We start from the raw sequence: 26,251 nt of genomic DNA, 5'->3' as shown, positions 1-26,251 counted from the left end.
CCATTCTGAATGAAATTCACTCCCCTGCAGAAAGCCAGCACAAGACCTGCGAACCACTCACGTCCCACTTCAGCTCTATTTTGAAGTTTCAGCTAGGATGTAAGTTGTACATTGGCTTTGTTTTGGTCCTCCGCACAGGAGTGAATTTAATCTCTGAGGCCTATTGTGAAGGACACGGGAACTGCCTGTGGTATTTCATGAATATTATATGGCCATCTGCTTGTTTGATTGTTACTGTGTTGTTGTTTGCTATTGGCTTACCAACATTTAATTTGAACTGGGGTTAGTGGCATGTGTGAAGGAAAGGGAATCATAGCTTCAGATTGCCCCATTTCCTGATACTTACAGAACAGTGCAAGTATCATTTTTCTTTAGAAGTTTTGCTTCCAGCCATGATGAGTTCAATAGTCTGGCTTGACACAGAGGAGGGATCCTAGCTTGTATTCACAGGGAGAGCTAAGTGTGTGTGTGTGGTTGGGGGGGGAACAAAGTACGTTTGGGTTGATAGTCCCTGAAGTACAGGCGAGAGTGAGGCAAAGACCACTGAGGAACAGACTGAATCTCAGTTCCCTGAGGTTGGGGTGTCCAGGATAAACTACCTAAGCCTATAGGTAAGATAGCTATCCATGTAGGCCTTTTATTGTGTTACAGACCCTTTTCTTTTGTGATGCTTTGTTCCTACAATTGAAATTAAACAATACTTTGTTTTTTAAAAGGCTGTTTTGGGTCATTGTATTCACCACTGGTCACAGCTCTTGAAGGCCAGTCCTTGCCTACAGACAGTCCCCCAACCTGAAGCGAATACTCACCAGCAACCACATACCACACAACAGAACCACTAACCCAGGAACCTATCCTTGCAACAAAGCCCGTTGCCAACTGTGCCCACATATCTATTCAGGGGACACCATCACAGGGCCTAATAACATCAGCCACACTATCAGAGGCTCGTTCACCTGCACATCCACCAATGTGATATATGCCATCATGTGCCAGCAATGCCCCTCTGCCATGTACATTGGTCAAACTGGACAGTCTCTACGTAAAAGAATAAATGGACACAAATCAGATGTCAAGAATTATAACATTCATAAACCAGTCGGAGAACACTTCAATCTCTCTGGTCACGCGATTACAGACATGAAAGTTGCGATATTACAACAAAAAAACTTCAAAACCAGACTCCAGCGAGAGACTGTTGAATTGGAATTCATTTGCAAACTGGATACAGTTAACTTAGGCTTAAATAGAGACTGCGAGTGGCTAAGTCATTATGCAAGGTAACCTATTTCCCCTTGTTTTTTCCTTCCCCCCCCCCCAGACGTTCTTGTTAAACCCTGGATTTGTGCTGGAAATGGCCCACCTTGATTATCATACACATTGTAAGGAGAGTGATCACTTTAGATAAGCTATTACCAGCAGGAGAGTGGGGTGGGGGGAGAGAAAACCTTTTGTAGTGGTAAACACCCATTTTTTCATGCTTTGTGTGTATAAAAAGATCTTCTATACTTTCCACAGTATGCATCCAATGAAGTGAGCTGTAGCTCACGAAAGCTTGTGCTCAAATAAATTGGTTAGTCTCTAAGGTGCCAAGTACTCCTTTTCTTTTAGCTCTTGAAGGGAAGACTTGCGGGGGCCAAGCTCAGTTGGACCTGCTGAATAATAAACAGTTGGTAAACAGGGTGCTATAGTCCTGATCTAAGAGTGGGAGAATCATGGGACTCCACCAAGAGAGAGGAGAAAATGGGAAACCTGTCACCTAAAGAGTTGCACTCTGAGAGATCAAGAAATAGGTCAGAGGTACAGTTAACCCTGAACTGTGACACCTTCTTTGAAAGATTGATGGCATTGTCTGCCATGCTAAAGAACATGCTTCCATTTAGCTATCAATCCATGTATGGAATTACAATGAACTAAAGATTGTTTCAAGACACACTGTAGTTTTGCTTATAGCTTTACAGGGTACGCTATGGAGCAGATATGATGTCTAGCTGCTATAATGCTGGTATCTTTAGACTAGCGTAGATAGAAGGGCATCATGATTATGTATTATTATTTGTTTTTCACGTTTTGAATGGTTTCAGTGTAATTGACCCAGGTTTGCTGAAAAGGTCTGTGTACCTTCCATGCAGCGTCACCTGATTTTAGAGTTAGTAACAAAACCTGAAACCACACAAATTTCATGTGGTTTTGAGTTTCGTTGTGAACATTTCACCTACCTCAGGAAATAGGCTCAAGATGAGGTTCTCAGGCGTGTATGAGAAGTTCACTTTCAAAATGATCAGGATTGGTTGGTGATATTTTCAAACTAAGGGCAAACAAAATTCACTCCTGTACAAAGGACCAGGGCGAAGCCCCTGCTCTAGCTTCAATTCAGACCCCAAAATAGGAATTAAATGGGATTTAAATGTGCATAGGCCTTGTGTTGACCCAGTGCACAGAAATGAATTTCACCCCATATGCATGTATATTACATGGCTACTGACTGGATGCTGACTACTTTAATGTAGGTTTCAGAGTAACAGCCGTGTTAGTCTGTATTCGCAAAAAGAAAAGGAGTACTTGTGGCACCTTAGAGACTAACCAATTTATTTGAGCATAAAATAAATAAAATACATTTTACTTTAATGTAATGAGCTGTCATAAAGGAGGAAAAGTATACTGTATGGATATCAAGTTTAAATACTAGAGTTAATGCAATTAAACAATTGATAAATAAATAATTCAATGGTCAGGCAATTCCAAAAGTCATAGTGCTCCCAACAGTGTTGCCAAATCTGAGTCTTGTGATATCTAGTGTTTTTCTTAAAGCCCCATCTCCTAGAGTCCAGTAATTATGCAAGAATTTCAGCTTTCATTTTTTAAGTACATTTCTAGCCCTCATGATTGTGAAGAAAAGCCAGAAAATGTGAACCCTACAGTCTCAGAAACTGTAAGGAAAATAAAAGGAACCCCAAACATATATATTTTTAAAAATCTCGTGATGTGGGGGGATCCTGACTCATGAATTTTGATGCTTGTGGTTGGCAATCTTCTTGCACATCATGCATATTTCATAGCATTAATATAAACAGTGGTACATTAAAGTTTACCTTTAACAAGGAAAGCAGAAGTAGAAAATACTACAAATAGTATGCACAACAGGGCCAGGTTAATGTTTCACTAGAAATGTTAACTTTTGGAATTTTGCTTTAAGCTCACTCTTAATCCTATATTAATACTAGTGTTTGCGCTTAATTTCTCTGGTCCTTGCAAAAAAAAAAAAGAAAAGGAAAAAAAAGCCAAGGAAATGAGCTGCTAAAGGCAATGTTAATAGGCACATTCTAAACTGAGGTTCCATTAAACTGTAGAGGCTTTTACTGATGTCTTTATATCAATATCCTTAAATGACTTGTTTAACAAATATGTCCTGAGTTGGGGCATCCACGGCACATACTTCCTTAACTGACAGTTAGTCACCCGCCCCCCACTCTACCACCTTAACTCTATGTTAAAGGGCCAGAGAGATGTAAAGGGGTGGGGGCCGGGCCCAAAGGGCCCTGGTTCCTCCGAGGAGGATTCCCGCTGTGCAGGCTTTGCAGAGACATGCATAGGAAGCATGTTGGGGGCAGGCCACTCCTCATAGTTCTGAGGAGATTCTGGTGCATACTGAGGCCCATAGCCACAGGAAGGTGCTGTAACTTGGGACCCCAATGCTGTTGGAGTTCTTCCAGGAGGCTCTCCAGCCCCTAGAGCAGCCCAGGATTAGGAGGTTCAAAGGTGGCTGAAAGCCATGTAAGTTCCACTCCCCCTGAGTTCTGTTTGGGCTCTGAGTTAAATGGTGTGAAAGGACCATTCTGCTGTTGGGGCTATGCTCTACTCAGACTGTCTTTTTCCAGTCACACCCCAAACAGGCCTCCTATATCTAGGGTGGCAACCGGGGTTTGAGGCTGGGTTCACAGTGATGGCTATACCCACTCTTTGCAATCCAGAGATTCCCCTTTAACTAATAGAATCCCCTGGTAGCTGGTTACACTGGCTTTCTGTCCACTGATCTGGTCCATGCCAAGGATCTGGCCCATGTTGCTTTTTCTGTGTTTTTCTAACCCTCACCCTGAAGATCCTGGCCTCCTGAAAGAACCACCAGCCAATTGACGAAATTGCCCCAGGAGCTAGTTGAATGCATGATCATTTCAAGGACCATCTTCCATCAGATTGGTCATATGTTGCCACCCTGTCCTCTGTCTCTCCACCTTAGGGAATCTGCATCCCCACACCTTCCCCAGAAATTAGGGAATGCAGGTTTCCAAGAAAATCAGAAATCTCACTTCAGCTTCCCCTGTTTTCCTGCATCTGCTTCACGGTTGCTCCTGGACCTGGTGTGCTGCTGCAGGAGAGGCACAAAGAGGAATGGCAAGCTTTCTCTAACATGCCAACACTCCAACTGGATGCACCTCCCTCACTCGCTGGCAAAAACTATTCTCCCCCTCCCCGCCCTGTCCACTCCCATGACGTACAGTATATCTTGTCTTCTTGCTTTGAATATCTGATTGAACTCCCCCAGGTCTGAAAGGGATGAAAATCCACCCATGGCATCTCTACACCACTTCCAAGGTCAGGGAGAGGGGAGTGTAACTAACCAGGGACAACCATGTGCCTACCTCCTCCAGATCAGGGGGCAGGGGCGGGGTCTGCCTCCCCACTAGCACAGAAGAGGATAAAGATCCTCTTGTAGTCCTAAATTCCCCAGCCCTGGGAGCAGGAATGAAGATTGTCCTTGTGGAATCCTTCCTGTCATGGTGAGTGTGAATAGAGATGGGGATTGTGTGTGTGAGCAAGAGAAAAAGGAGGGGGAAATAGTTTGTGAGAGTAGGAGAAAGAAATAGATACATGGGGTATATGAGAGAAGAGTGTTTTATGTGAGAGATTGATAGGAACAGAACAGTATTTGTGAGAGAGCATGCGTTAGGTGTGTGTGACAGAGAGACAGAGAATGGTGTGTGTTTGAGAGAGGGCCTGATCTGTGGTGTTTCGCCACTTTATGCCTGGTCTGCCAGCCTAAAGAGGTTGGAAAGCAATCCTAAGTACCCTCTGGCAGATTCCTTCTGGCACAGGTAGTGTGTATGCTGAAGCTCTACAGCAGTACAGCTGTAGCGTTTTAAGGATAGGCAAGCCCTGAGTCTGCTCTAACTTTATAATGGGGAAATGTGAAGATGGCATAAAGCCTTGAGTGTCTCGCTTCATCCCTTTGCTGAGTGGAGTTTGGGCACAGGCATGAATTTGGCTGGAGAGAGGAGAATTAGAATTCTTAGTACTTTTATAGCACTTTACATCTTCAAAGCACTATGAAGAAAAGGAGTACTTGTGGCACCTTAGAGACTAACCAATTTATTTGAGCATGAGCTTTCGTGAGCTACAGCTCACTTCATCGGATGCATACCGTGGAAACTGTGGAAACTTCATCGGTATGCATCCGATGAAGTGAGCTGTAGCTCACGAAAGCTCATGCTCAAATAAATTGGTTAGTCTCTAAGGTGCCACAAGTACTCCTTTTCTTTTTGCGAATACAGACTAACACGACTGCTACTCTGAAACCTTCAAAGCACTATGTTGACTAATTAATCCTCACACTGCTTCTCTGGGTAGGTGTCACCATTTAATAGATGGGGAAACTGATACAAACCTGAAGGGACTTGCCCAAGGCCATATACTGAGTCAGCGGCAGAGCTAGGTTCAGACCTGAGGACCCTCTGCCTTCCCACCCTGTGTTTATTCTTCCAGAACTGGGCATGTGTGTGGGGGAGAGAGAGAGACCTCTTGGGCTGAGGACTGAGAAAAGGGGTGTGTGTGTGTGTGTGTGTGTTTGGCCTAAAGGCCAGAGGAAGAAAGGCTGAGCCATCACCGCTGCCAGGCAGGAGCATGGGGATGCCAAGCCCCAGAGGGTCAGCACCAGGCCGTGGGGTGGAATAAGCACAGCAGTTTTATTTAAAACAAAATATTGTTTCAGTCTTTCCCTCAAACCCAAGCTGGGCGCTGCCAGGGGGCCCGCTGAGTTCCTTTCCCCCTCAGTCTTCTCCCTCTCTTACGCGTTGGTCACCCTGCCCCAGCTTGTCCGGCCGACTGACTCTATTGATCAGAGGGTGCTGCCGAGGGGCAGCTGCAGACACTGCCGCGGCTCGGGGGAGGGGGAGGGGAGCTCGGGAGTCGCCGCTGCTGCCGCCGCTGGGGGATGGGGTGGGACACGGAGGCAGTGCTGCTGAGGGGGAGCCGGCGCTAGCAGCACCGCGGCGGCGGGAGGCAGGGGCGAGGGATGGAAGTGGGGGATCCCAACTCCCTTAGTTCCCGATTCCCTCGCTGCCACAGAGGGAAAGAGGAGTGAGAGCGCCCGGGCTGCTTTGCCATGACCTCCCGGCCACCTCCAGCCCGTGTTTGCGTGTTCCCCTGCAAGCGGCAGCAGCCCCTGCCATGTAACATGACCTGCGCCGCCACGGCCCTGTGCCGCGCAGCCATTGAGCTCTCCCTGCACATGAATCTCCTGCGTGTCTCCCCCTCGCCCCTTTGAAAACTGATCTTTGGCTCTTAGTGTGAAAGTGATTTGAATTTGGCTCGGCGGCGCTCTGCGCAGGCGTCCAGCTGCTGGCATGCTGGCTCCTTGCAAAGCAGCTGTTTTGGGTTTGAAATTCCAACATGGCAGAGGCTGCAGTCAGTCTTCCCTTCAAAAACTTGGAATGATTTCAAATCATAGGCACCTTCACTTAACCCGAGCCCCCATTCATCAGCAAACACAGCGGATCGATGCTACTCTAACCTATCGCGTTCTCCTACCAAACCTGCAGGTAAGACGATCCTTTGCATTTTTCCAGCGATCATTTAAAACAAAATTAATCTTAAAGCAATCCAAGACAGCCATATATTTTTTTTAAATCGCCTGCTTGTGCCTTAAATATTTAATTAATTTGCAATCGTTTACTATAGTAAATATTTCCAGCCTGCTTTCTTAATTATAGTCTGGAAAGTACAGATATACAATTGCAGTGCATGGGTGGATTTTTTTTTTTTTGGGGTTTTTTTTTTTTCCTCCTTGATCATTGCCAACAATAGTAGGGAGATTAAGAGTTCGCGATTGCAAGATCCCTCTCCACCTCCTTCCTCTAATTGCTTTATTTTTAAGTTGTATTAAACATAATAAAGTGCAGGTAATGTGGGACTACTCTTTCGCAGGGAACTAACTTCTAAGTAAATAAGTGCAAATAAGAATCTCGTAGAACAAAAGTTGGGGTTAAATCGCAGTATCTTAGCTGGGGGGACATGACTATGTCAGAGGAGCTATTGCAGTAAAATGTAAGCACATCATCTTGGAGGGGGTACAGCGTGGTGGGCGTATTGTTGGCTTGGAACGGAGAGAAAGATGTATAATTTAATGGTATATACAATCCACTGATCCTATTACTATCCTCCCTGGAGCTCTTGTTAGTTTCAATGGGAGTGAGTGAAATTGACATGGACTTGCATTCCTGGTCATGTGCTTTTTTCCTTTCTTTCTTCTCTTGTGATCTGAGATCCCCTTTTTGTTGATGTTGCTTTCCCACTTAATTATATGCATGTAGGTTAAATGAATACCTGACGAAAGGGCCCACGTTTCAAGGCAGTGACATTTGATAGCTGAGAGGAAAAGTGGCTTTAATGAAAAGCAACCTTTGGAATTCCTGCTTGTGAAAAATCCAATTCAGCTTTTTGTGCTGCCAGCAAGAAATGATCAGTAGCACCAGTGTTTATGGTATGTCCGTTTTGGGATCTACTTCCTTTGCATCTAAATAGCAAAGACAAATTTAAATAGCATGATAAAGAACTGAGGAATTTGCATGTGAATATGACTAGCAAATAAACCTGATGTTTAATGGTAAATTATCAACTATGTAAATAAGCATTTTTTCTTGCTATCATTTGTTTATCATTTCTTCTTTGATTTTAGAATTAGTTTTGTCCATTGTATTGATCTCAGTTGTAAACCTAAAGTTGCATGGTACTAGCAGTGCACTATATACACCACCGAACTCAAATAGTATGTAAATTAGTAAAATTCAGTGACTGGAGAGGGAAAAACGCTTAGTAAACGAATCCACACACACACACCTATATGTCTCTCTGTATATACACATACACACGGCTAAAATACAGTATTTTTCTATTTCAAACTAATGATATTATTGACTGTTTCTCTGAACTCCAGCTGATCTCTCCCTACTTTTGGCGTAATCAGTTCTCGCAGGTTTTAGCTGATGATGGGGGGTAAGGGGAGAATGGTTTGCATGTAAACAAAACAAAAATACAGTTGTGATTGATTGTTTATTGTCGTTGATGAGCAGGATATTTTATGCTAGTGTACATGTGTCTGGCTGTCATTGCTTTATTGTTAACGTGTAATAGAATGAAATAATCAGTTGCTCAAATTGACTTATTTTTTTAAACCTCTCACTCTCAACCCCCCAGCAGTCCCATCTGCCTCTCTCTTGACCCCCTCCCCTCAAAAAGTCAGATAAAATGGAGCATGGGGGATTTCAACAGACCTTGTTGTGGTGCAGTAGGTACAGTTCCAGATATGCAATTAACACTAAAGAACTAGCAACAGAAACAGCTGTTAATCTATATTGTACAAGCAAAGGGTGGTGGTGGGGAGATATGCTGACTTTTAATAGCATGTGATACTAACAAATTAGGATGGAGAGAACACTGGGGAAGAGGGGAATCTGGAGTGTGTGGTGGTTGATCTCTCCTAATAACACATCTGAATGCAAGAAAGGGATTGAGAGAGCAGTTGCACAACGTACACTCCTATTTTGGCGCTGTAGGTGACTGTGTGTGTGTGTATATATATATATATATATATGCTGGACTACTATACAATGGGGATGATCTAATTGAATTTTGCATTTGGAACTTGTTGACTTTAAAGTGATAAATAAGGCAACTGTTTATTTCAGATGCACATAATTTGCCCTGAGAAATGTTTTGAGGAGTGAGAGGGGGGCACAGCTTCCCCCCCCCCTCAAGAGCTGTTGGAGCGAATGTGATTGCCAGATGGGAGATTTCCCTCTGTGATGTTAAAGCTGTAATATATATTCAGAGAAGATTGGACTGCTGCTTGTGATGAGGAGGATATTACATTTATAAATTTTAAATCGGGAATCGGACTGTATGCTCAGAGCTGAAATTGGATGGTGTGGACAGGTGGATGTTTCAATGTGATTCCCGGATGATAGTAATAATAATATTGCATATTTCTGATATTAAACATAGTAGTGCTAGGCAGTTATGTATATTCTAAGGTATTTAGGTAAATATTTTTAAATGTGCTTTGTTCTCTAAAAAATCTTAGCTAGTTTGTGTGTTGTTTTTGATAGTTGTTTTTAAAGCCCACTCTTAAATGAAATATTATCAGTTACATGTCTGAAGAAAAGTTTTGATACAATTATTGTTGCCAGCAGATGCACCTCCTTTCTAGGTTTTTGTTTTGCCCAATTATGTGGCCTGACGCAGCCACAAACCTGAAAGGCTGGAAAGTGGGAACTAGTCACACTCGAGCAGCTCTGCTGTTGCAAATTAAAAGTGTTTTGTGGTCAGGAAATGAAAACTACAATGTCTCTTTTGAACAAGTCATTTATCAAGAGAAACATCTATCAAGCAGCGACTTGTCACATTGATCCTCTAAAAGTTAGATTGGAGGTGGAAACTGCTTTGATGTTTTTTTATCCTAAATTTATAAAACTGAAAAAGCTAAAGAGACCAGGACCAATATAAATTTAAAAATAATTTCTCTCGGGGTATGACAAAACCAAGATTTTGTTACTACTGTACTGTGGTACAGAACTGAGGAAAATAAGGAGGTATCAGATATTCGTCATTTTTTTTCCATAATAAAACTTTAACTTTGTGTGGCACATGCATTTATGTTCATACTTATAAAAACCTGTCTCTATGTTTATACATTTTATCAGGCATGCTTTCTTGCTCAGTAGTGCATCTGTTGCTTTCAAACTGAAAGACCTTTTCCTTGTTGCTATTGTGGTGCTGTTTACAAAGTTTTGATGGAAAAAACGAATCCCAGTTTTCTGCCTTCATTTCAATCTTGTGTTTCTCATGCTGTATTTGTCATCCTCCTCACATCTTCCATAATGTAAAGGTTTTTCCTACTGCCAAAGTGTTTTATGGCAAGTAAAGTGGCATTTGGATGGCATAACTTGCAACATTAAGTCCTCCTAACTTGATCTTCCCATTTTCATCTTTTTTCTGTTGACATTTTTTGTTATGTGAGCAACATTTTCATTCTCACTGAAGTACTGTATTTTTATTTAAAACTGCAATAACTGCACATTCAAAGTACCTATCCAGTTTATTTTCAATGATCGAATGAACTGTACATCAACTAACTTGTTTTCAACTTTTTTCTTTACTTCATTGTGTATGAAGTTACACAGATTATCAAGGAAGTTCCTACATAGGTATTTTAAAAAATCCTTGTTTTTGGGTAAAGTAAATAGGGCACTTTGACCTTTTCTCTCTCTCGACTTTTCTCTCTCTCTCTCTTCTCCCCCTCCCGCCTCCAATAAGTGAGACTAATGCTGCTTATGGTTGCTTGATATTCCATATAGCTCCATTTGCAAATAGGCAGCAAACAGAAGCGTGGTGGGAGTTTTGGTGAGTGTTATACTTGCTAATTAATCATGTTTGATATGAAGGAATAATAGCATGGTACTAAACCCTCATTGTTATTTGATGTTTGTAACAGGATGTGACTCCTACACAAACCTGGTGTTTCCCTCCTTCCCTCCCCCAACAAGATATGTACAGTACAGGATCCGGTTGTTTATATTATCCATTGGAACATCTGTGAAAATACAGGGATATCTGCTATCCTAATTGTAGTAGCATAGAAAGATTTTTTTTATTAATATTTTGATCACACAATTGTCAGTAAAAAAGACAATCTTTAATCACTAGCTGTTGATTTTTAAAGACTTTTACTTTTGAGCTGAGTCAAAAGTGTTTTTTCTGTTTTTTCTTGATGTACATCTAAAGGTAGCTATTTTTTTTTATACCAATCAGTAAAAAATGGAACTTTACAAACTCTTCTGCAACTACTTGTTCATGTTATGAATACAGTGTAAAAAAATAATGAAGAAAATATTCCTGCATAGATTATTCATTTGTACCCCACAACATTTTAAGATTTGTACTGTAACAACAATGAAATCGTTGTCTGTGGCTTTTATGTGGATTTCATTAGCAGTTGCATACAGCTGCAAGCCTCTTCTGATGTTGTTCATCTTTTAATTATTAACAGTACAATTATTGAATTTTTCATCATGTGTAGTTTCAGGTAGCAAAGCTTGAACTTCAGAACCTCACTTTCCAGCTTAGACTATTTTATGATGCATGAAAATAGTTAAAGATCCACTTTTGACAACATGCCCTATGTGTGCTTTTAAAAGGGAGTCTCTAGATGAAAATCATTCTGAATGCTGACTGTCAATAAGTTAAGCACATGTATGTATACAAGAAGTGCCAGATGTAATGACTGATCTTCTTAATCATCAATTAATCAGCTAATCTGCTTGTTAGGAATGGTTTTGGTGGTACAAAATCAGCATGAGAGCATACAACTTGTATGTTGTTTTTAACATGCTGGTCTAATGTAGCATTCTCAGACCTAATAATAGAAATATATTTGGCTCTTTGCCCTCAATCAATATATCCCCTAAGAGAACAAACTTCACGTAATACTTTGTAAAGTGCCAGATTTATTACTATGGAGTTGAAAAATTTAATTACTGAAATTTTACATTGATTTATTGATTTTTGTGATTGGAGAAAATTGTTCTGCACATATTTATGAGGTATTGAGATGTTGATCAAGAATACTTGATTAATCAGTAGTTAGTCACTGATCAGTAACAGGCATAAAGATAACACTAGAAGATTCTGAAATATATTAACTCAAAGTCCTTTTTATTATTGAGAAAGCATATGAAAAACAAAATAAAATGACTGAAAATTAGACCAACTTTGAACTGAAATTGTGGCTATTGGGCCAGATTCTTGGTTTGTATAGATTGGCATCAAAGGACCTGAGGATCTGGCCCTCTGTGGTTTTTTTTGTTTTTGTTTTTTAAATAAAAATACCATTTTTGACCTATTGGAAACTCCTTTCGAAATCTGTTATATTAAAATATATGGAATTTTAAATAAGCATCTGATCCAAAATGAACAGTATAGCTATAAAGGTAACTTTAAGAGCTGTAAATTCAAGATTGCATATCCCTGATATTGTTTCAGAGTATTAAACTCTCTTGCTGCTAGAGATGGTATCCTTTAAGTGAAACATTATCTTCCTTATGGGGTAAGATCACTTTGGGGAATTTAGGATGGGAATAAGGTTGGAATATTCTCTAAGTAAAAAATAAAAAGTCCCAATAAATAGAGCTAGGTGAAGGAATGTCTTTCAAGTTGAAAATCATAACTGGAGTATTTGATTCCATTTCTACATGGCATCTGACCTTTTACCCTATTTTAAGGTTGTGTGAATGAGAAATATAAGCACAAAAATATCTGTTGCTTCCAAATTCTTGCAAGCATTCATTTTTGCACATTCTCTCTCTAAATCCCAAAACATCACAAACATCTTCCTCACTTTAATCTGTATCCTTAAAGGATAGTGGCTAAAACAGAAGAACAGAAAAAAATCCAGCTGCAATATGCAACATTTCTAAATTCTACAAATACAAAGTCTGATCCTTCAAGGTGCCCTAAAACCGCTGAGAGGCCAAAGTAGGTTTAGGTCTCTCAGCCTCTTAAAAGAAGTGCTCAGCACCTTGCACGATCTGCACATTAAAGAGAGTATGTATACTGTGTTTCTTAGAGGAAGATCTATATTTGCAGTAACCTACAAACTAGTATGATGCCTTAACTCTATGATCTGTAAATACTGGTTGATGTTAGTAAGACCAACTTTTTGACCATTGAGGATAACACTGAAAGGAGATATAGATGGGTGATTTGGAATAGCACAGACTCCAGAAGTTGGGATGGAAATTACATTTAAAATTTCCAGTTTTAGGATATGAGGAGTATCAGAAAGTAATACTCTGTAATCTGAAGAAAGCACCCTGGATTAACATTACTTGCAGTCGGGCTATAGTGATGAGAATTTGAATTTTTCTGTTTTTTGTACAGAATTATGTTGCTATGATTTATTTGGCACAGATAATATGAAAATGACAATATACACATTTATTCATAAGGTACTATTAACTATACCTGTCAATCTACTTCAACAACACTAAACAATTTGTAATCAGATCCATAACATTTCTTACTATGCCTTGTTTGTATAATAGGAAGCCCAAAATAGTTTTTTCTCTTTTGTTTAAACACAGGAATAAAACTTAATGATATTTCAATTTAAAATGCTTTACATACAGGGGAAAAAATCCTTTCCCTCTCAGCTATATTAAAAATAATATATATAGAAATTAGTGTCATACCAATTGCATATGTATCTTATTTTTAAAAATAACGTGTTTTAAGTACATAATCCAAAAGTTCATATTAATACATTATTGAAGTAGCAATTTCTTACTAAATTTATTAAATTCTGTGAATGTGAATACAGTTTTTATGTGCTTTAAGATACAGTTCAGCAAATACTAGTACTGTCTGAATCTAATTTATTACAATACCAAATTGTTACAGTGAAATAGATATTAACCAGATTATTTCAGTATAGCAATAAATTTTTGGCCATGGAGGTTCGTTTGCCCCACTTGTAATTAGTGTTGCTATTTTTGTAACCTTTTCATATTCTATTTTGAACATATAATCAATCCTCTTATGGTCTGTTTTTTAAAACGAGTGGTTTATTTAGGTTTCATATGCTTGTTCCACAGCTCACCTTATATACATACCGTACCTCACAATGAATGGTGGCATACACCTCCACGACATCCAACAATTTTTGTGCAATATTTTGGAACGTATCACATGCAACCTAGTTATAGTTTGGTGACAGATGGGTTTCAGTAATGTGCATGTTGTTTGCTTTCATACTCTAACAGTGAGAACATGGAATTTGGTAATCTAAGATTGTTGTTTCTTACATTGTATTTAAACTTTTTTTGTATCATCTGTTTGATAAATACTTAGGAATAAATTTGATACACATTTGTAACTCCTACTAATTCTAGTGGAAGTTAAAAATATATATTTATGGGGGGAGAGTTGGGGGTAGATTGTGTGAGTATTCCCAGCAATAACTGCAAACTGTCACCTAAAGTTGCTTCTTCCTGATATATTTTGGAGTGTTAGATGAATTGTTGTGCCCCCCCTCCCCTTTTTAAGACGTTGTAAATGACTTCATCATTTCCCTTCTCAGCAAGTTTATCTTAACTTGTCTCCTGTATCCCAGAATGCAAGCAAATGGGTATCATTAATGAATGACTGAAGGGTTTATGCAATTAGTTTTAATGCTTAATTAAGTTAAAAGAGCTGTTTGTTTCTACATTGACATTTGTGCACAGTACAGCTTATTTTAACATAAACTGTATTTCGGTTTATAGATCGGGGCGGGAGGGGGTTTCCAACAATTGTTTTATATTGCTGTGTGACAACAGACGGTGTGAGGGAAGAAGAGGGTTATACACAAATATAATCCGTCTCTTACAATAGTAGCTGTATTAACATTTTGACTGTTGTGAACTGATAGTACTACTATATAAATGTGTGTGACAGCTATGCTTATGGAGGAAAAGTCACCTTTATATGCAGTAACGTTAACCCTTCAGTATGTCATATTAAAAGTGTGAACTTTATTTTGTTAGGCTACTGTCACCACCCATTCTAAATTGCCCCATCCCCTCCTCGCCAACCTAATTATTTCAGCCTCCTGTGTTGACATGTAGAAAGCAACATTTAGTCTAGGCTGGGAGAACAAGGTTTGCAGGTATTGACTGATATAAGGTATCACATTGTGATACCTGAAACAGATTTAAAAATAAAGTACTGTATCCTTTTCAAGTCAAAACTGAGACACACTGGAAGGTCCAGCAAGAATGTTTCTGAACACACCTTGAAGGTGCACCATTTATTTTCAAAAGAGCTCTCTCCCATCACTCATAGATGGCTCCACCATGAAGGGACATATCAAAAGAGCTCATAGAAGTAACTATTCTTTTATGTCCTCCAGTACTTAGACACTCACAAGATTGTTTCTGAAAAGGAAAAGAATTGATCCTATTTTGAATCCCTTGTTGTTGGCCTTTTGTGGACCTCATACTGTATTCAGAATTGTAAAAATAAAGTCTGGCTTTATTGGCCTAATTATTAATAAAATTATATTTCCATTGATGAGTCACATATTTGGGAACCTAAAAAGAAATGTTGCTGTATAAATCAGCACAGTTGGGATCTTATGTGTATCTCTAGAAGGTAAATAAATATATGGATCAGGTCTAGTACTTTCTATGAAATTAGTTAACAAACAATATTATGTTTTCGTGATTATTTAAAGATGTATGTAGAGTTTGCGCAGGAATTTTTAATGTACGTGATTGCCTTATGTACATAATTGAGTACGACATAGGTTCAAAATTAAATGAATGCACTGTGTCCTTCACAAATGCAGAATCAGATTAACATTTCTGTAAACATGAGAAAATTTTTGACAATGAGTGAACTGTGTTTCTCAGCAATTGAATCAGAAAATCACTAAAGTTTTGAACTTGCAAGACAAATACTTTGAATGAATATGGGAGCAGCTTATAAACCAGTTACTACTATGCAGTTGAAAATAAATTAAACAATGATTCTTCTTTCTGTAATTTTATAAAATCTGCTTTTGTGTATTTATCACTGTTAATGCAGCACTGAAGAAAATATACATATATAATATATATACTCACACAGTTGAAACTAATGTAAAAACTCAATAGGTATTCTGATACAGATTATCAGCTAAGTAATTCTTTAAATCTATATAGAGGGTTGTTGATAAATCTTAATTAATTAAGTGTTTTAATAAAGGAAAGCATAAATATATTTTGGAAACTGTTGATGTAACAATATCTTGTCATTCTTGATTTTTGTCATGTTAACAGCACTGCTTTTTTAACACTTCACAACACTATGCCACACAATGATTTGTCATAGGTGTAAAATGTACAAGATTTTTTCAGCCTTCATTTTCACAACTTCAGCAGTAATGCTAATTGGGCCAGTACTGTACCATAATGCTGGTGTTGAGATTTTTCAGCCCATTTTCAGATTAACGCATATGGCATTGTTGTTTGTATAAAATCTTCAAAATACTGAGCCTCTGCAAATCCCACTGACTTTAGTTGTAGATACTCAGCACCTTTCAGATTTGGCTTTTGGTATGTATTTTGATAAGAAATCTGTCAACATTGCCATCTCACAGGCAAATTTTAGTATACAGTGTCTTTTTTAAAATTGGGATTGTATAGCAAGCTGAATTGATAAACCTTTGATTTAGATGATCTAGATCAAATATATCTAATGCAAATTGTGCACAAATATATATTTATGCAGAAGATTTTTTAGCAACTGTAACCTTATTAATGTAGGCTTATATGGTTTGAACTATTAACTCAAGTTGAAGGGGTTGTAGTTTGATATATCTTCCGCTTACTGTACAACTTCATTTATATCGTATAGAATAATGGTAATTTTCAAAACCGGACTTAAGTAAAGGGAAAATAGTGTCAACTGAGTCATTCGTACAAGTAATTAGCAGAATATATATTTCTCAAAGGCACATCCGCTCCTTAAATTAGTAATAGTAAAACTATTGCTATGGTTAACTCTGGTTAAAAATGGTCTTATCTGTAGTGCACCCTCCTGTCTTGGTTTTGATTAGGTACAGTTTGAGTCTTCCCTTTCCCTCACCAAACATGGAGTCCTCCGAGTTTCATGGGATGTTGACTCATGTTAATTTAGGAAGTGCCATTTGGGCCTCTGATTTTGGATTCCTGTTTATCAGACATGCTGAGTTCCTTCAGCTTCCATTGATTTCATTTGGAGTTGGCAATTTGCAATGCCCTTGGAAACTAGGCCTTGGATGGCTGAAGTAGAGCATTCCAAAATCAGAACATGAAAAGTTTTTGGCTTTATTTACACTTTTGATTGATAAGATATGCCTGTCTTGACATGCCACAAGTGGGGTTTTCTCAGTGGAACTCAGAGGAGAATCTGATGCCTAGTTTTTGGGATGTAAAAAGCAGAGCTAAAAAGCAGAACTCAGATGCCCTTGTTGTTAGATGAACTTGCAGTGAGTGTTTAAAGCTGACTGTAATTCAGGAAGTGTGCTTTGGTTTATAAACCTAAACACTGCAGCTAGTTAGCAAAACATTCAAAAGATGATGTTGTTCTAATTGCAGAAACTTTTCCTGGTTTTACTTCTTCCCTTTTAAACAATTATGGGCATTGTGCTCCTTAATGGTACATAACTACTACAAAGATAAATGGCTTAAAATAATGAGTTTCGAATGATAATCAGAAGTGAGTTAGGTTAGAGTGAATTGGTTTCTGTATTGAAACCTTGTAGCTGTGAGAAAGTAAACCTAGGCTCTTGACATACATCTGGAAGAGGTGAGCTGTTTCCAAGCTCTTTACAGGCAATTACATAATGGTGTGTGCGTTTCTGCGTATTTAAATCCACATCCCTCCCCACATTTTAAAGACTTTAATAAGTGATTCCTTCATTATTCCATGCGGATGCTGTACGTACAGATAATGTCTAGTGATACTGAAAATATTTTTTAAATGGCAACCACATAATTAGCTATGCTGTTACACTGAAAAGGTTTGCAAAAAGAAAAGGAGGACTTGTGGCACCTTAGAGACTAACCAATTTATTTGAGCATAAGCGTTTGTGAGCTACAGCTCACTTCATTGCTTATGCTTAAATAAATTGGTTAGTCTCTAAGATGCCACAAGTCCTCCTTTTCTTTTTGCGAATACAGACTAACACGGCTGCTACTCTGAAACTGAAAAGGTTGGATCTCCTCAAGTGACTTCATGCCATCCTTTTTCCTTTTCTTTTAAACCTAGTATTGTGGTTTTTTAGTTTTTATTATTTATTTTTTTACAATACTGAAGGGGTTGAGTAGGGAAAAGTAGCAAACAAGGGTGAGCAGCACTCTTTTCTTTTTAACAAGGCTAACGGGCATTTTAACTAGTTGTCACTTTGCTCTCGAGTTAAAAATGAACTTGTTTTTGGCATGAGCAGTGGATCAGCTTGAGTGGCGCAAGAAAGGGAACAAAATAGTTCAACCCATGATCTAGATTTACAGACATTTTAAATTAAAACAAAACACCCCAAAACCCTTTGGGGTGTGAATGACAAAGCTTGCTTATATGTCTCCAATTCCCCTGGGCCTCAATTTGCAATACCATTATTTAAGTCTGGCTGATGTAGAGCAATCTTTGCAAGATGAGAGTTCTCCACTTCTTTCAAAGCAATTCTGTTACTTTCTCTGCTTCCCCTCGCCCATTGTGAAAGCCTTTTATATTTGAAATATAATAAATGCAGGAAGAGTATGCTGTGCATCTAAAGGCCAGTACATTCTGTGGAGTCTCATAGACATCACTTCCGACGTTTATGTAACTCTGTCTTTTGACTAAGATCCAGCGTAGTATCACTTACCTCAGCAGCTCCCTGGAAGCTCAGTTCAGGGAGACCTGTCCTCTCTCTGGTCCCGTACCCGCAACGCCTCGAGACGCCTAGGAAAGAGGATCAGTTGCCGCTGGGAGCTGGGAATGCTGGTGCCGCGCATAAAGTCCTTGGACCACAGCATCAACACCCCGACTGCCAGAACGATGCTGGAAAGAACCCTGAAAGATGCCATCCACTGCCACTATGCTGAGAACCTCAAGCGGAAACTGGACCAGGGCAAGGTGTTTGAGGTGACCAGCAAGTGGGATGACCAGCAAGCTTCACCAGGTTCGCTGACCGGCGGTTCATCCACCGAGCCTGGCTCAACTGCATTCCCCTCAATGGAGTCGTCTGCCGTGGAAACCGGGACAAGCGCTGCAGGAAGTGTGGCTATCCCAACGAGACCCTGCCCCACATCCTGTGTGGTTGTAAGCACCACTCTGGAGCCTGGCGGCACTGCCACAACGCCATCCAGAACCGGCTGGTGAAAGCCATCCTGCTGTCCCTGGGGAAGATCACCGTTGACTCTGCCATCCCTGGAATGGGCAGCCAACTGCGACCCGACATTGTTGTGACTGACGAGGAACAGAAGATCCTCATGGTGGACATCACGGTGCCTTTCGAAAACAGGTCCCTGGCCTTCCACGAGGCCCGAGCTCAGAAGGTGCTGAAATACACCCCGCTGGCCAACGCCCTGAGAGCCCAGGGCTACGAGGTCCAGATTCACGCCCTGGTCATGGGAGCCTGGGGCACGTAGGACCCCCACAACAAGCTGGTGCTGAGAGCGTGTGGAGTCGGTTGGCGCTACGCCCGGCTCACGAGACAGCTCATGGTGTCCGACACTGTCAGGTGGTCCAGAGACATCTAAACAGAGCACATCGGGGTACACCGTCAGTAGTAGGATGGATAAACAAGACCACTGGTCAGGGAAAATAATTCACTTCCTCCCCTGATGAACCAAGAGACGCACCTCACCCATGTACCTATTCACTAGAACAACACTGACTTGGACTCTAAATACATTCTATGGTGGGGCATACCCAAGATCACTTATTCACTGATAGTTTAAAAATTCCCACACCCCAATCTGGTTCTATGCTGGTTAGGTGCTATGTATGTATCCTGTGAACCTTGTAACGGATACTTGTAACTTCTCATAACTCAAACTTGATCCCAGATGTACAGTACCTACCCTCTTAACTTGTGTAAATTTGATTTTAAACATTAGCTTTAATAAAATTTTTAAATCAGTTCTATTTAATATCGGTTATATCTTCTACCAGGTAAACTATATGCTGTAATGACAGGGGATAGACTCCATGATCTAATAAATCATTTCCATCTCTAACTAAGATGAGTTTTTTTGTTGTTGTTGTAAGATCATAAACTGATTAGAAACTGACAACTACTTAAAAACATCCTCATTGGGTGCTAAGCTTTCTGAATATCAGTAAGTGGTTGCATTCATGATAGGGTAACTTTATTATGAGTAGCTGGGAGCTAAATTGCAAAGACCTTATGACTAATTTTAGTTTTCTCTGCAACTGCTTACTACTGGAATACAGAACCACTGGATATTGTTCCGCACCATTGACTTAGTTCAGTTATTAACAATAAGATAGCTATCATCAGTAAGATTGGATTTTTGGAACAGAGATTGGGATACAATACTGAGGTTTTGAGCTGGTACCTGTCAATAGAAAGAATTAAGAAGTTGGTAAGCTACATTTCTGAAGAGGGTCAAGCGGGATGGCCACTGATACATGCCTTTGCATGGAATTTGCAAGAAACTCTTTTTTTCCTGCTCACTTTACAAAAGGTACAAGGTATTCTGCTAAGCAGGAAAGAAATAAAACAAAAAAGAGCATGAGAAGGAAAAACAAAGGGAGAAAAATACAGCCCAAACAAATTATTATAGCACATCTCAGTGACTGTGCTCCACACTTTAGATTTAATTAGAAGACAACTGCACTGGAAAACTGTTCATTTAGTAGTAGTTAATGACTGATTTCTTCCCACCTTCTCCCTCACCAATCAGAACAGATTATACGCTTTGTCGTATAATGGTGATTTCCACAGGCAAATCAAGTATGGTAGTATTGTAAAGTTTTCATTAATGATGTTAATTTATCATTTAACTATCCCTTTAGAGGTGAAAATAACTATTTTCTTTCTTTTGCATTTATATGGTACTAGTTTTTTTTGTTTTTGTTTTTTAGAAACAGTGAATATCAAACTAGTGTGTTTTTGTGTTAATGCAGAAGACTATAACATGATAACTGGATAGCCATTAATGTATTCATTACCTAGTAGAAAATTGCTGGAAGAAATCAAACACTGTATATGCACATTTGCTTAGGATGACTGCTGTCAGGAAACATTTCTTTTATGTTGTAGTATAATTTGCTGTTATAGGTTTTTCAGGTGTTGTTGTGGATGGTTACATGCAGAATTTCAGGCAAACAAGTTTTATTTCATGAGAAGCTGAATAGGATCCACTTGCTGTCAAAAATAAGATGATAAGAATAAAAGTAATGTACCATTTAAGAAAACAAATCAATCCATCAATCTATAGTATCTATGTCGTGAGTTCTGCTCACCAGATGCAGGTGGGGTTAAGTTATTAAGAACTCCATGGGCTATATCCTCAACTGGTGTAAGAACAGAATAACTCCATAAAACATCTTTATGTGAATACTAGAGCAGAATTTGGCCTCTAAGACCTTTGAAATATTTTTGCCTCTTGGGAATCTACACACACAGTTATATAGAACTGTATGTGGGGATAGCAATAATTTTTGTGGGGAACTTTAAATATATTATATGGGGTACTTTAAATATATTATAATCAGAATCTTAACTGAGTCACTGTTCAGTAGATAGGAATAAATCTCTTATTTTTTTAAAAAAAATACATCTGTGGCAGGTTCATTTGAAATCCAGATGATCTGTCCATTTTAGGCACTATGCCCAAGCACCTATGATCTGATTAAATAATGGATTTTTAATTTATGCCTTCCTGTGCTATTCATGTTTATAGTAGACAGGAACCCTGTATAGGTTCTGTTTGCAGTATTAATATTTAAGATGTCTGAGAATATATGTCTTAAAGAAGAGTGCTCATTGAACCTATGAACAATGCATACAGCTGCCTCTGCATTTTGAAAAATACCGAAAAGGTTAATTAGCCAGACATCCAGCCTCTAGAGGGCATTCTAATGCTCCAGCAGCCTCACTCTGTCTAGCCTTCAAGAGTGAATACAGATCTGCATACTGCAAAATGCTTTAGAAAGTTAAAACTTTTGTTTTAAGTATAAGATTTGTATGCTTTTTTATAACATGACAGTAATCTAAGAAGAAATGGATGTGTAGTGGTAACAGTTCCTAAAAGGAAATACGTACCATTACTTATTTTTACTTAAAATAAAAAATAGCATAATGGAGTCAAATATCCTGTCATGGTAATATGTATGTATGTATGTATGTATGTATTTATTTATTTTAAGTGATAACCTCTATAAGGTCAAAGAATCAAATCAAATGTGGTGAATGAGCAATAGGTGTAATCACTTCACTGACTTAACAATTAATGGATGTCTCTTAACCCAATGAAACTGTCCATATATATACACCCCATGAATCAACCCTTTGGTATTTGAAACTTATTAACTTATTTTGTACTAAAATCTAGGTAATAAAGAGTTCATCTGGGGTTAAACTCAGGAGCTCTCCTGTGTCCTAAGTTCAGTTGCTTTATCCATTTGGTCTCTGTGAACGCCCCGTTTTCTTTCTAGCATCTGTCATTAGTGTTCTGGCAAATGATGTTATAGAATTTAAAGGAAATCAGAATTGATCAAATGTTCAAATGATAATTAGTTGGGGACCATGATTCTCCACTCCAATGCACCAGTGTTATTGTGGTGTAGCTCCGCTGAAATCAGTGGAGTTACACGGCCACAAAACTAGTGTCGGAGAGAGGATACTCAGGCCCAATATTTCAATTTCAGGTTTTCCTTCAAACCTGGAGATGTCAGCAAACAAACAAAAAAATCCACACACACCCACAAAAAAAGACAAAAGATTCTTGGCTCTGGCATCATGAAATAACCATTTTCCTTTCCCACCCAAAAAAGTCCATTTTTGATCCTTCCATACACAATGTCACCAACCAAGCCAATAACCTTTTACTGAAGGCTTTACTAGTTGTTGTTGTTTCTCCTCCCCTCCACCCCCCAATTGCAGCACTTTAGTACTGAAACACTTCTAGATGTTATCTTGGCCATTCATATTGAAATTCAGTTTGAGCATGCACACTTTGTGTAAGAGAAAAATATCTACAGTTGTTGATGATTGAACCTAGGCCCTCCAGGTTATCACTCAGATAAGTGTGTTACTATAGACAAATTTTGCTTAGTTAATTGCATGAATACGTCACATCTTTACAGCTTTACATTTCAAGCTGGATAGATAATCTCAACAATAAGGAAGCACAACATAGTTCTAGACAGCATAATAAAGAATGAGGGAGAATCTAAGAATGGAAGTAAAAGCTTAGGGGAGTGCTTTGGTTCATTTTGTAGGTCACCTAGACTATAGTCAAGAGACCTACGTTTAATCCTTTGTCAACCAGTTCTTTCTCTCTTTTTGAAAAGCACTATTTAAAAAAAAATTCAAATGCAGTCTTCATAGGTGAAGCTAAACCAAGGTCTGTCAGACAGATAGCTTTGAGAGTCAACAATTGACAACATGCAGGATTCACTAGCAAATTCCTAGTTTGATACAGTCATATATGCAAAGTGTTCATTCTCCTTGCTGCATAATGTGAATGGATGATCAACAGTGTAAGGATAACACTAGCTGCATGAGAAAGCAGAAGCCGTTTATTAAGACAGAGCACAATCCCGGAAAGAGCTGGTTCATATTTTTACATCTTAACGATCCATGGACAAAGCATAGCTAACTTATTGGAGAAATAATGGTGGCGCAGGAGCATGATTCATCTGATGCTTTTTCCCCTAAGAAATGACTAGTGTGTGGCACTTTTACCTTAGAAACCCAGCATGGTTTTTAGTGGAGAATTGCATGTTGGGGCTGTGCAATAGGCTGCACGACATAGAAACTTCAACAACATGAAAAAGTGTAGCACTTGGAGAACTGCATTTTTAACCCTTTTCCATATCTAAGCCATATGGCTTTTTTGGATACTATATGAAGAGGTAGTATCGGTGGTGGGAGAGTGCTGGAAGTGCAGTTAGGGTATTTATTTAAAATAGATGTAGAAAATAAAAAACGTCTTTTTATAGTGAAGATCTTGTGCTCTGAAAATAGTTTTCTTTACAATCACAGAATATCACCCAGCAACACGATCTAGTAAAGAAGAAATAAAATGTAGCCTAGCAGCCAATATATGATAGATACCATGACAGCATATGCCTATCCCGCTCCACCTGAAAACCAGTACCCTCAACCTTTCTCAGCAGCCCTACTAAAATAGATGACTTTTACAATATGCCCTGAAACTTGACAAGTTTGGGCTGAGCAAGTTCCAGAATGGAAGAAGTTCTTGTGGCGAATACCCTATCTATTGTTCCTTCCCTTTCATAATAAAGGGGTGGGAAGAGTCAAGCCTAAGCGCCTCTGCTGATCTTGGCTTTAGTCATGTGGCACAAGGGTCTTCTTATCAGATGTAAAGCTTGCCAAGCCAATCTGTGGCAGCCTCATCAGCAAAGTGCAGAGCCCTCAGACCACCATCAAATCTGGTCAGAGGTCAGTTGTCAGTGATGTGTGACATTGGGCTGTGGCCTTAACCACCTGAGGAAAATTGTGGCTAAGATATGTGAAAGATCTATCTACGGTTACTCTAAGGTAGACTGGGTGGGATTCATGTTTCAAGTGATATCCATTGAGAAATACATTCTGTTCTTGGTCTGCTCTTGTGTTGTAAAGACGGCACACACTTGAAATTGTCTTGGTCACACTTGATTGTAAATGCAACCAACTACAATATTTGGCCATCTTAATCAAGTCAGCCTTAAGAGAGACTTCAGGTTCTGGTAATGATCATGCTTGGATGCCTAATTAAATGTCATCTGTGTATGTGAACTTATGGGACTGGGTGAGCTTAAGTTCATACAGGTTGAAAAGAGTCAGTGCCAGGACAGAGCCTTGGAGTAGACCATTGGCTTGTCTTTCCACATGCTAATTCTGTCTCCTGTGTGCATTTGGAAATGTTTGTTGCGGAGGAGAAGGTCAATTATGTTGACTAACCATGCCGGGAATGATCTTGACAATTTAACTAAGAGCCCTTTGTGGTAAACTGTGTCATATGCTGCTGTCAGGTCCAGAAATAAGGCTCCTGTCTTCAGGTTTTTCTGAAAACCTTTTCGATGAATGTTTTCAAAACTAGCACTTGATCTCAGGTGCTATGACCTCATCAAAAGCCTGCTTGCTCAATGCTGAGTATTGACTCCATTTCTGGGGAGATACGCACTGAGTAAACCAGGGTAGTTAAGGTATGTAGACTCTCGGATGGATCTCATGAATATGCTGCAAATATATTATTTTTGAAAAGAAGTTAAATAAAAAACAAAATAACCCAACAAGTGTATAACAAAATCCTTAAACATGAATTTTGATAGGAAGATATTAAGTCCCTAAACAATTCAACATATGCTCAGGTACTCAAATGTTGTGACTAGATGGGCACATCTCTTGTAGTATTATGCGTTTGGTCTGAATTTAGAAAGGTGTGAGTGGTGTCTTTGAAGCAGGAATGTTGCATCTTTCCAAAGAAAGGTGAGAAGTTCCCCTGCCCTCCCCTCCCCCCGCCACACATGCGCGCACACACAGAAATTCAGTGGCTTTCATTTATCTTAAAGCTATTTTAATGGAAACAGTAAGTTTATAAATCATCTAAGCAATTACCAGAACATGGTGGGAGTGGGGCTTAGCTTGGGCTTCAGGCCCAGATGTTTCCAGACTTCAATAATGGCCCTGCCCAGATATTTACAGCTTAATTTTGTTCATGTGCACTAGTCCATAAATGGTTCCTTTTCCATTTCCAGTTGGACAACTGAGCCACTTATAGAAGAGTGATTTAAACATGAATGATGGCAAGACATGAATAGAGACAGTTTATCTTTGGAAACTTTACAATCCATTTCTAATATTTAAAATGTACTCTAGATCACAAATAGGGCATGATTGACCAACACGTAAATGCTCCTTTTAAAATGTGTGTTTTCTTTCTATCAAATCAGTTTTTGCTTAGCTACACTATAGTTTGGAAGGAAAGACATTTTTGTGAGTGCGCTATTCTACCTCGCACTAGTTTATTGAAAGCCAGTCTGCTAACCCCTTCCCCCAACCCTCATCCCACCCTACATTACTTGAAGCTAAACAAATTGAAAATAATGATTGGTAACCATCTGCTGTGCTGAAATTCCACGTACAGCAGTTAACTCCATTTTACAAAACAACTCCAATCTAGTGAATTACAATGCAATTCTTATGTGCCAGCAGCTAGCAACAAGCAGTTTAGAGTTCCTC

The 26,251-nt window shown here is 39.2% G+C and overlaps 1 protein-coding gene across 3 annotated transcripts in view; it reads left to right on the top strand.

The window, feature by feature from the left end:
• Positions 1-6,272: 6,272 nt before the first annotated feature.
• Positions 6,273-26,251, top strand: part of FIGN (fidgetin, microtubule severing factor) — a 119,427-nt gene continuing 99,448 nt past the window's right edge. For 2 of the 3 annotated variants that reach the window (XR_007359167.2, XM_048869899.2), the window contains exons 1-2: positions 6,273-6,815; positions 7,587-7,756. Coding sequence is in view for 1 of the 3 variants with exons in the window: in XM_048869899.2 (XP_048725856.1) it covers positions 7,732-7,756 (25 nt within the window). In the remaining 2 variants the exon portion in view is untranslated. The remainder of the gene's footprint in view (positions 6,816-7,586; positions 7,757-26,251) is intronic. The other variant, XM_048869900.2, reaches the window with a different exon arrangement.

The sequence above is a fragment of the Caretta caretta genome, chromosome 11, assembly GCF_965140235.1.
Source record: "Caretta caretta isolate rCarCar2 chromosome 11, rCarCar1.hap1, whole genome shotgun sequence".
NCBI lineage: Eukaryota > Metazoa > Chordata > Testudines > Cheloniidae > Caretta > Caretta caretta.
Note: the sequence above shows the minus strand (reverse complement) of the source record. Positions and strands in the feature narration are given on the sequence as shown.